An 11,268-nucleotide genomic window follows, 5' to 3' on the forward strand; every position below is an offset into this window, starting at 1 on the left:
TCCCATTTTATCTTAGCTTCCATAAGTTAATTTCAGACTTTTTTAAGTCCAATTTTGTCAGCATCACCTGCAGCTCCACAAAAACTCAGATTTTTGTACAATGTTATGAAAAAGCTCGCAACTGGATTCCAAAATGACAAGTAGTGTAAATTACCAATTACAAAGCAGTGTATAGTAATGCGCTGTCAGCAATAAATAAAAATGGCTTTTTCAGAGGAAATAACTTTAGAAAAGAGCGAGAACTATGCGAGAGCAGGAGACAATCTTTGCTGCTAGAACAAGAACCACTGAGGGAGGCATCTTAGAGATAAGGGAAATGGGCCCATATAAGAAAGCCTCAATCCTCCACAATCCTCCAAGGATTAATTTGCAGACGTTTGTTTTACAGACTTGCCCTCATAAACATATACCTCCTTTGCGGTCAATTCCAGCTCCTAAAGATTCTGTGCGACTGCGTAAAGCGACCCTGCATGGTTTCCCTGGCTGCAAACTTTTTCTGTGCGCATTTCCAGGTATTTTTCTCCCGGAGCAGTAGGTGAGTTCTGTCTACCCTTTCGGTTAGCCCGTGAGCGCTTAACCATTGCATCATCAGAGCTTCTTGCCCTACAGATAAGGTGTCTGGCCCTTTGTTTTTGAAGGATTGCTCAGCGTGCATCGTTGAAGGATTACTTTGTGCCGAGCGCTGTGCAGGGATCGTTTGCAGAGTACAGTCCTGCCCTCAAGTGCTTCTCCTTCTTTACACAGAACATGCTAAGCAGCAGGTCTAAAGGGCCCAGGGCCGAGAGGAGCGCGAAGCAGCAGCGAAGCAGCCAAATACGGAGCCACAAGGCTCCACAGAAGTGGGCTATGAGTTGAAGGACACTTTATTAGGTTTTTGTGCTCTTCAAACCGGAATAAGAGAAATAATCCAGAAGAGGAAGAAAGAGTTGGGCTGAAGGATGAGATTTTTTAAATTTAAGGTTTACAATAAGTTTTCTCCAAGATTTGCACAGACAAATCCCCTGAATTTGTCAGGAAAGGATCCCGACATTAGCCTGTGTGGAGTGACTTTTACAAACTCGCCTCTTCAGCATGCAGTGAATGTCGCTGCTGTTCTTGTGACAGGCTGGGAGTTCGCCTACTTATCTCAGATCCTGTACACAACAGGAGGAGGTGGCAATTTCACGGTTCCGATGCCTGTCCTTCCCTCCTACCCCTGCGGTTATCAAGAGTGCGTTTACCAGCAGGGATTTCAAAGCCTCTTTTGATGAAGGGAAGTAATAAAAGCATTTAAATTAGCGGGAAGGCGGTTAGCACCCGCAGCCCGGCCCACTGCACACCTCGCAGCCCGGCCCGGTTAGCGCCGCATGGGGCAGCGCAGCGCCGCGGGCAGGATCCTAACGGCACTAACGGCCGCGGGCCGGCCAGCAACGGCTCCCTCCCCCGCCGCGCGCGGCGTGCGTTGCGCAGCCGAGTCGGCCAGGCTAGCCGCTAATTCTGAAGGTGTGGGGCGCTAGGCGAGGCCGGGTCGTGGGCGGGTTCTAACGAACAGCCCTTCTGGCCAATGGAAGACCTGGTCGGCTTTGGTGCCTGCCAATAGGGTGCTGGAGTCCGACTGGGGGCGCTTCCCGCGGGTGGTAGCAGGATTTGATCCTGAGAGACAGCCGTGAAGGCGGGGGCGGAGGCTGGGTCTGGGCGGCGGGGAGCGGATTTGGGGAGGAGGGAAGACCGGAAGCCGCGGGCTTGTCCCCATCCTTAGATTCGCTCCTCCGGGCAGGGAGCGGAGACGGAGACGGAGGCGGGGGGAAAAGGCTGAATGTTGGGTCGTTAATAAAGACGAGCATCCGCGCCGGAGTACCCCCCAGCCCCGTGGCTCTACCTCAGCCCAGTCGCACTCACTCAGCACCTCGGCTCCCGGGTGCGCACCCCCGCGGACGGCCGGACAGCCCCCGATCTACGCAGAGGCGCTGCCCGCAGCGGGACTGACCGGCCGCAACCGAGGCCCGCGCCCTCCCGCCTGCACGCAGGGCCCCTCTGCTCGCCGCCATGTCCTCCTCCTCCTCCTCCCCGAGGGAGACGTACGAGGAGGACCAGGAGTACGAGAGCCAGGCCAAGCGCCTCAAGACGGAGGAGGGGGAGATCGATTACTCGGCCGAGGAAGGCGAGAGCCGCCGGGAAACGACGGCCCGGAGCGGGGGCGATGGCGGCAGTGGCCGGAGCTTCTCACAGCCGGTAACAAAGCGTGGCGCCCCGAGTGCTGTGGTGGAGGCTCCCCGGGAAGGAAGGGCCCTGGCGGCGCGGACTCGGGCCTGCGGGCCGGCTCGGGGCCGGGGGCTGCCCGTATCGCGACCCCAGCCCGGCCTGGCGGAGAGGGCGCGGGGCTCCAAGCCTGGGCGGGTGGTCGCGAGGCGGGGCTGCGGGGCGGCGCGCCGGGCGTTGGAGGGAGACGCGCTCTTTGTTAGTTTGGCGGCCGGCGCCCCCAGTCTTCGTGCCCGCCGCGCCGGCGCGGGGTGGTCGGGGTGCTGTTCCCCTGGGTCCCCGGGGGCGCCCTGCCCGCCTGGGCCTGCGGAGCCTGCGATGTGACGGCAGAGTCCGCTCGGACACGCACGTCCTCGTTTCCTAGAAGATTTCCTGTCGGAATTTCTCCTCTGCAAGCATGACGTGTATGCTCGCTCTGTTGGTTTTGTGTTTAGTGCACCATGCAGTTTAAGGTCCCCGGGTTTTAAAAAAAGGTGTGCTGCTACGCCCCTACCTTCAAGTAAGACAGACCTTAAAAGCATCTCCGCTCATTGGCAGCCTAGTGCAAGTTTGCCTCTTGAAAGGAGGCGCTGCACTCGGGGCTGCGTTAAATGAAACTTCCTCGATTCCTGGTTGTCATCAGAAAATCTTTGCTAAAAGCAGAAGGAATAGGAAATACGTTTTATGCACAGCAAGTCGTTTTAGTCAAGTTTAGTCGTATTGAAAGCACGTATTTAACTTTAATTCTGGGTGCACTTTAACTGTCTTCAATGGCTCAGATGCTCTTTAATCCTTTCACATCCTTCGTGACTAATTCAAATAAAAGAAAATAAAAATTTACGGAATTGTACATACAGTCTAGTAATATAGAAAAAGGTTTTCCATATGATGTTTTAGAAGAAAAAAGTTTTTAGCTATTGTATGAATTTTTGTTTAGACGTTTCCTCAGTGGTGCTCCACTTGTTTCCAAGTATACCTTGCAACACAATTTTAAAAAGAAACCTTTTCTTCCTCCAAATAGTTTTCTTACAGTCTAGGTGTTTTAAATTTTGTGCTTAGCCATTTGTAACATTCAAAATGTAATGTGTAAGTGTGAATAAAGGGAATGAAAGCCAACTACATATCTTTAAAAGTTCTGAAAACAGGTAAATTGAAGTCATCATTTAGGTGTGTTTAATCAGTATGCTTTTTTGCCAAGTCATGTGCGAGTTTTTGTGTAACAGTGTATTTTATAGTATCTTGGATAGAAAGATACATATTTAAGTCAGGTAGATTACAAGAGTTTTAAAAAAACCAACAACCCTGGATAAAATAGTAAACCAATAGAATTGCTTTGAATGGTGGCTAGACAATAATATATAATTAATATATTTAAAGACAAAATAGTGGAAAGAGCCCTGAGCAGTGTTTGGAGAGAAGGTCAGGAAGTGGTAGTAACAGGTTACCACCTCGTGGGAGGTTGGTTGCTTACTGCTCTGAATTCTCTTGGGCTGTAAAACACGAAATATTTTCCACATCTGAAGTTGTAGTTCAGTAGTTAACATGATGCAACCTTTAAGTTACCTAGATAGAAATAGGCCGATTATGTTATAAATTTTACTTTTTGTTTCTCTCAATGCTCGTCTGTTTCCTGGGGAGGATAAATTATAAATGCTTTTGTAAAAAAAATGTTTTTGTGGTCAGCTGTCAGAATAAACGTAGATTAGGTAACAACGATGAACAGCTTTTTCAACTGTAGTGAGAAGTTTGCATACTAAAAGGTAGGGCTGCAAAAATTTATATTTAGCAAAAGCTAATATGATTTTATGATTAACTTTCCCTAAGTGCTTTAATAACACATTAGCTAGGTTTTAAAAAGGTGAGCATTTAAGAAAAATTGAGTTGTGCCAGTTACCAGATGCTGTGGAGTGTATTCTGACTCATGGCCACCCCATGTCAGCTAGAACTGTGCTCCACACTGCTTCTGAGACACCTCTTGGTGGACTCGAGTCTTCAACCTTTCTGTTAGCGTCCAAGTTCTTTGAACATTCGTTCATACCTCCATCTTACAAATAGTCTTAAGAATGATTCTTGTAAATGATGGTGGTATTTTAGGGTGTAAAGAGAAGAGAGTTAGTACTTTGTTGGTGTCAGGTGCCCTGAGTTGGCTGTGACTTGTAGCCACATATTAACGACAGATCTGAACCTTGACCAGGCTCGTGCCATCCTCATGATCTCTATTCTGCTCCAGCCCACTGTGGTCGTCACTGTGTCAGTCATGGACGGTCTTCTTAGCTTATTGGCTGATTCTCTATCTTTCCCAACTTTAAGGCTCTAAGGACCAATTCCTCCTGAAAATATGGCAGAGTTTGGGAGATGAAGTTTCATTATCCTTGGTTGTAGTACTTAAATTTTAGAAATAAAACCTCTTCAAATATGTGTTTTCTGGCACTTTGAGAAGTAAAAGATTAGAGTTTAGATTTGTTTTATTTTTTAAATGATATTTTGTTTATACAGATTTGTGGTGTATATTACACACATTTTTCTATTTGTTGTTGAGTATCTTTGACACAGCAAAACCTACACCCAACAATTCCTACAAGTTCAGTGACACTGGTCATGTTCTGTAAGTTGTGATCACAGTCACTCTGATGTCTTTTTTGATTTTTTTCCTCATTTGTACAGTTTGATCACATGTAGTTAAAAGAGCATAATATGAAAAGCAGACATTTTTTACTATTTAAGCCAAACTGTTGTGTGTTTTTTTTTAAACTAGTAGTTTATATAGTTAGATATTTTTATACATTTTGTTTACATAGTCCATGAGTTAAAGGCAGGGCTTCAGAGGTTTTTTTTTGGCTTAAGGTTCAATGAATATCTTAAGGTAGTTTGGTTCTTTCAGCCTCTCTGGCTCCAGGAAATAGAGAGTTCTTGAGATTTTACTTTATATGGCTTTTATTCTTTTATTATCAGGATTCTTTTATGAAATCTTTACTCAAAATGTTCAGTGATTGTAGCTGGATACAGTCCACTTCTGGTCTCAAAGCAGAGGAGCAGTACTTTATTCTTATGCCACAAGTGGTGTGTGCTTGTATATTTAGCAGACACGACTTTGAGTATCAAATTGCTGATGAATTTTCTGTATGTGAGTGCTTTTAAGAAATCAACTTGACTTTCAAATGTTAGGCTTCGTTTGGTAAAATCAAATGAGGAATTGAATCTGCTTTTATGAAGGTTAGTATCTGGCATTTATGGAGTGCTGGTTCAAACAGATGGGTTAACACAGTGACTGCAGCAGTGGGCTTGAGTGTGAGTATGGTACAGTGTTTAGATCTTGTTGCTTGTAGGGTTGCTTTGGTTGTACTTGACTCGATGGCACCTAACAAAAACAAAAGTTCATTTTAGGGAGCTCTGGTAGCCCTAGTGTTAAGGAGTTAAACAGCCAACCCTAAGGCATGTGGATTGAGTCCACTAGCTGATTTATGGGAGAGAGATGGACATTCTCTTCCCATGCAGGTTACAGCCTCTGAAAATGTACTGACCAGTCACATCTGAGTTGATTCTGATTCCATGGTACTTAACAGTAACAACAGTGCATTTTTGCAGGAGGCCTGGTGGTATAGTCCATAAAGAGTTGCACTGCCTACCGAAATCCTTTACTTCTCTTGCTATTTGGATATATCTACCAGCTGTTCTGAGGCAAAAAGATAAGCAGTCTCCTGATATGTAATTTACAGCCTCCAGCCTACTGGAGGGTCTAACTGAGGATCAGAAACAGCTTTAAGGTAATGAGTGAGTTAATTTTGGAGTTATTCTTTCATTACGTTCTTTGGAGTAAACAAAGTCCCATAGTGGCTTGTTTCTTGATCTGTTGTTGTTTTAAATTAATAGGCTTGTAAAATGGCAAGATGAAAATGGAAAACTAGGATTTCCCGAGAAATGAACTGGTTTGAATCCAAATGAAACACTATTACACCTGTAAGATTTAAATTACAGAAATGATAGAAGTATTATGGTGGTTAATGAGATGAATATGGCTTGGGAAAAGAATTCTAATGGCACTGAGGTCAAAGCATTCAGCTGGTAACTCAATAGTGGGTGGTTAGAATCCACCCACTGCACTGTGTATTGCTCTGTGCACAAATGAGGAGGCAGTCTACTGCCCTGAAGATTCGGAGCCTTGGAAATGTTGTTAACAAAGTAGAACCCTTATTTACAGGGTTGCTGTTAGTAGAAACCTATTTCATGGTACTAGTATTAAATAAATAGGGTGGGAAATAGGTTGAGGTCAGTTTGTTAGCTTAGCACACAGGAGAGGTTTAGAGATAGTGAGCTTAGTAACTGTGCTCTCAGGAATAGAGTTAAAATGTGTGGTCCAGGTAGAAGTGCCTGAACTGTGTTGCAGATTCTATACCTGCATTTTTCTGTGCATTTTCTTAAACAACTGCTGTAATATAGTGAGGATTCTTTAGTCTTTATTTTTCAGGTCTAGTTTTGAGGGAAAAAGGAAAAATAGTAGATTTTACTGTCTTTGGGCTTTAATGACTAACAGCTGTTTCTTAGCGAGCCCTGATAGCACTTGAATATTAACTAAAAGATTGATGGTTGCTCTTTGGGAGAAAGGTGGTGGTAGTTTGCTTCATAAAGATTTACAGCCATTGAAACACTGTGGAGCAGTTAGTTCTACTCTGTCCTGTAGGGTTGCTGTGAGTTTGAATCTGCTCAACAGTCATTTGTGTAGATTTTTTAGTTTTTTTGTTTCTTAGTGGGAATACATATAGTGAGAGGAGCAGTTTATAGAGCCAGAAGCACAACCAAGGCAATTATCTTGACTCTGTTACCAATAAGCTTTGTTACTTCACCAATCTGAGCCTCAGTTTTCTACATGTCAGATAAAATGGGTACATCATGTGCTGCTAGGTGATGGGGATATAATAGTAAAGATTCTGTGATTCAGCATCACTTAGTACTTTTTCCTCCTCCATAAAAATGTGCACAACTTTAGGGTTTTCATTTACAAATACAAAAGCAACTCAAATGGGAACCCACTGACCCAAGTAAGTAATTGGGGAAAGGAAAATTGTGCCTTAAATTTCAGGCATCGTTAATTCAGGGATTTGGGTTACATCATAAATATTTGATTCTGTATGTTTCCATGTTTCAGTTCTTCTACTATATGTTGGTTTTCTTCTTGGTAAATGAAGCTAGACTTGTATTCTTCAAACCAAGAAAACACCACTGTACTAATCAACTCTGATTAACCATTTCTGGAGCATGATTTTTCCTCTCCTACTTCAACTAATCTCTGAGCCAGGTCTGAGTTTTGGGGAAGGCACGACTGTGTGTGGCTGCCATAGAGATAATGGAGAGTTGATGAGGATTGAGGTCCCCCCCCCAAAAAAAGAAAGAGATTCTGAGTTGGCAAACCCCGAAGGATTTCTATTACATGTATCTTTATCCCCTGAAAAAAAATTCTTTTAAAAATGTTATCTTAATCATTTGACTGTTCTTCCTTTTCCTTCTGTTACGTGATCAAATATACCTAAAAACTTTGACCAGGAAAAGCTTTTCAGCTTTTAAGATATAATGTACTGTTTCTTTCAAGAAAGGGAAAAAGACCAGTTAAAAAAGTATAATTGTTTAATTTAGTTAAAAGAAATAGGTGAGTTACCTCTAAGAATGTTGGGTACTATCATGTCAATTCAGACTCATAACAATCCCTTGTGACCAACTAGAAATGAGCCATGCATGAGTTTTCTTGGCTCTAATCATAGAAATGATTGCCAGATCTTCCCCCAAAGGTTTGCTGAGTGAGTTCAGACTGCTGAGCTGCTGGTTATCACGAAGGTGCTCAACTGTTGTGCTACTAGGGCATAGTTCAAGTTAAGATAATATTTGCAGTTACCTATAAAACTTAGTCTATAGGAAGTATCCAGAGTAAGCAAAAAAGACAGCAAAAAAGACAATCTCCTTTTATCTGCAAGTATTTATTTCTGGTTTTCTGTGTTGATAAAATATGTATCAAAGAAACAATGTCAAGATGGAAAAGTCAGTTAAGATCACATGAGAGGAGTGATGGGAGAATCTGGGATATTTAATCTGAAGGACAAATTTAGATGTGGTATAACCCAGCCTGCATTTCAGGCAGTTCTCTCTGCTGATGTGCTGTTCCAATCATTTTTTGATAATCTTCAGCAGAATCTTGCTTGCATGTGATATCAGTGGTACTGTTTGATAATTTTCTCACTCTGTCAGGTCACCTTTCTTTGTATTGGGAACAAATATAGATAGATCTCTTTAAGTCAGTTGACCAGATTGGTTGACCTCCAGATTTCTTTGTAAAACTTGGTAAGCACATCCAGGGCAGCCTCTGTTTGTTGAAATGTCAGTTGGTATGCCTTCAATTACTGGGGCTTTGTTTTTTGCCAATTCTTTCAGAGCAGCTTGAACTTTGTCCTTTATTACCACAGGCTCTTGCTCATATGTTGTTATAACGATGTCAGTTTGGAGACTAAGGTGTGCATGATCCAGGCAATAGTCGTTGCAATTACTTACTATGCATCAGAAAGCTGGACAGTGACTAGGGATAATAGGAGGAGAATTGAAGCCCTTGAGCTGTGGTGCTGGAGAAGAGTCTTGAATATACCATGGACTGCTAGGAGAACAAACAGATTCGTCCTAGAGAGGGTGAGATCAGGCAGTTCTTTGGAGGCAAGGATTCTGAAGCTTCGTCTGATATGCTTTGGACATGGTGCAAGGAGGGATCAGTTTTTGGAGAAGAATGTCATGCTAGGAAGGGTGGAGAGACAGTGCAAAAGAGGAAGACCCTTGATGAGATGGAGTGACTCAGTGACTGAGGTAATGGGGTTAGGTGTGTCAGAGACAATAAGATTGGCACAGGATAGAGCAGGGATTTAGGGCTATTGTATATAGGGCCGCTGTGAGTCACAGATGACTCAACAACACATAACAACAGCATAAGAAATCAGAATTGGAATGTTCGTGGAAGGGGAAGATATAAATGACATGGGAGTACCAACTAATATTTATTGAACTTTTGTTCAATAACTAATCAAATCCTGTACTTGGTCTTTCTTTTACATGAGTTATTTCATTTGTTGTTGTCTGATAAGAGATTTTTTTAAATTTTCAAACGGTAAGTGAGGATTGGAAAGTTTTAGTAACTAGCCCAAGATTACTGATTGCTGTTGTTGTTATGTGCCGTCGAGTCATTTGCGACTCATAGCGACCCTGTGTACAACAGCCCTAAACCCTGCTCTATCCTGTGCCAATCTCATTGCGTCTGACACACCCATCCCGATTACCCCAGTCACTGAATCAATTCACCTCATAGAGGGTCTTCCCCTCCTGCGCTGTCCCTCCACTCTGCCCAGCATGATGTCCCTCTCCAAAGACCTGTCTCCTTACAACATGTCCAAAATATGTCAGGCGAAACCCCAGAATCCTTTCCTCCAAGGAGCAGCCTGGTTTAACCCTCTCTAGGATGAATCTATTTGTTTTCTTGGCAGTCCATGGTACATTCAGTACTCTTCTCCAGCACCACAGCTCAAAGGTGTCAATTCTCCTTCTATCCTCCCTAGTCATTGTCCAACTCTCTGATGCATAACAAATGATTGCAAAAACCATGGCCTGTATCAGGCACACCTTAGTCTCCAGAGAGACACCGTTGCTCTTGAGTACTTTAGAGAGGTGCCTAACCACAGACTTTCCCATCGCAATACGTTTTTTGATTTCCTGGCTACTGGTGCCAAGAGTGTTGACCGTGGGGCCGAGCAAACTGAAGCTGTGAACAATCTCAATCTCTTCACCATCCATCCTGATGCTACCGATTGGTATCCAAAACCAGATTCAGACATTGGTTTAATTTCAAATGGTTGACTAGGAAACTACAGAGAGATTTGGATGTAATATTATGAAGTGTTTCCTAAAAAATACAATGGATTGTCTTCTGAGGTGGCATGTCTCCTGTCATTGGAGGTACCCCAGGAGAGACTATAAAGAATAATATAGAAATCTTTGCATGTTTTGGAGTGAGGCGTGGAATACTGACATTGAAGTTGTTATTTTTTTTAGTTTCATGGTCTCTGACATGCTTGAGCTCATTGTTAAAATCCCTGTCAGTCCATCTTGTTGACAGCTTCCTCTGTTTTGTTGATCCCCCACTTTTCCTAATATGATGTGTTTTTCCAAGAACTGGCACCTTCTGATAACATGCCCAAAATGTGAGATAAATTTGTACTGGTCTTGGAGTATCCTGGTTGCACTTCCTCCAAGAGAGATGTGTTTGTTCTTTTGGAAGTCCATGGAATATTCAGTCCTCTTCTCCAGCATCGCAGTTCAAAGGCAGCGATTCTTGTTTGGTCTTCCTTATTCACTGTCCAACTTTCAGATGAATAGGAAACAACTGAAAATTTTGTGGCTTTCCTCAAGTGCAGCTTAGTCTTTAAACTGATAATTTTGTTCTTTAGCACATTGAAGAAGTCTTTGAGAGCAGATTTTCCCAGTACAGTACGTTCTCTTTGGTGTTTTGTTTTTTGGTTTTGTTTTTTTTTTTAATTTCTTTACTCTTGCTGCTATGGGTGTTGATTGTAGAGCCTAGTTAAATTAAATCGTTGACAACTTCAGTTTTCTTCTCCAACGTAATGTTGCATTTTGTCCTTGTGTTGAGAGTTTTTGTTTTCTTGATGTTGAAATGTAATCCGTATTGGAAATTGTAGTCTTTGATCTTCTACAGCAAGTGTTTCAGATCTTCTTCACTTTCAGTAAGTAAGGTTGTATCACAGCATAACACAACACAGATGGTTGCTGAGTCTTCTAATCTTGATGCTGCATTATTCTTTTTACAGTCCATCTTGATATGCTCAGCATATTGTTGTTGTTGTTATGTGCCATCGAGTCGCTTGTGACTCATACCGACCCTATGCACAACATCCCTAAATTCTGCTCTGTCCTGTGCCAATAGCACTGTCTCCAATACACCCATCCCAATTACTCCAGTCACTGAATCAATCCACCTCATAGGGGGCCTTCCCCTTGTGCACAGCCCCTCCA

General features: G+C 43.2%; 1 protein-coding gene across 1 annotated transcript in view; it reads left to right on the forward strand.

Moving 5' to 3' along the window:
• Positions 1-2,025: 2,025 nt before the first annotated feature.
• The window catches only part of HNRNPLL (heterogeneous nuclear ribonucleoprotein L-like), a 59,369-nt gene continuing 50,126 nt past the window's right edge, over positions 2,026-11,268 (forward strand). Inside the window, exon 1 of the mRNA XM_006882342.1 lies at positions 2,026-2,211. Coding sequence (XP_006882404.1) covers positions 2,026-2,211 — 186 coding nt within the window. The remainder of the gene's footprint in view (positions 2,212-11,268) is intronic.

Source organism: Elephantulus edwardii, unplaced genomic scaffold (assembly GCF_000299155.1).
Source record: "Elephantulus edwardii isolate Elephantulus edwardi_28Jun2011 unplaced genomic scaffold, EleEdw1.0 scaffold00019, whole genome shotgun sequence".
NCBI lineage: Eukaryota > Metazoa > Chordata > Mammalia > Macroscelidea > Macroscelididae > Elephantulus > Elephantulus edwardii.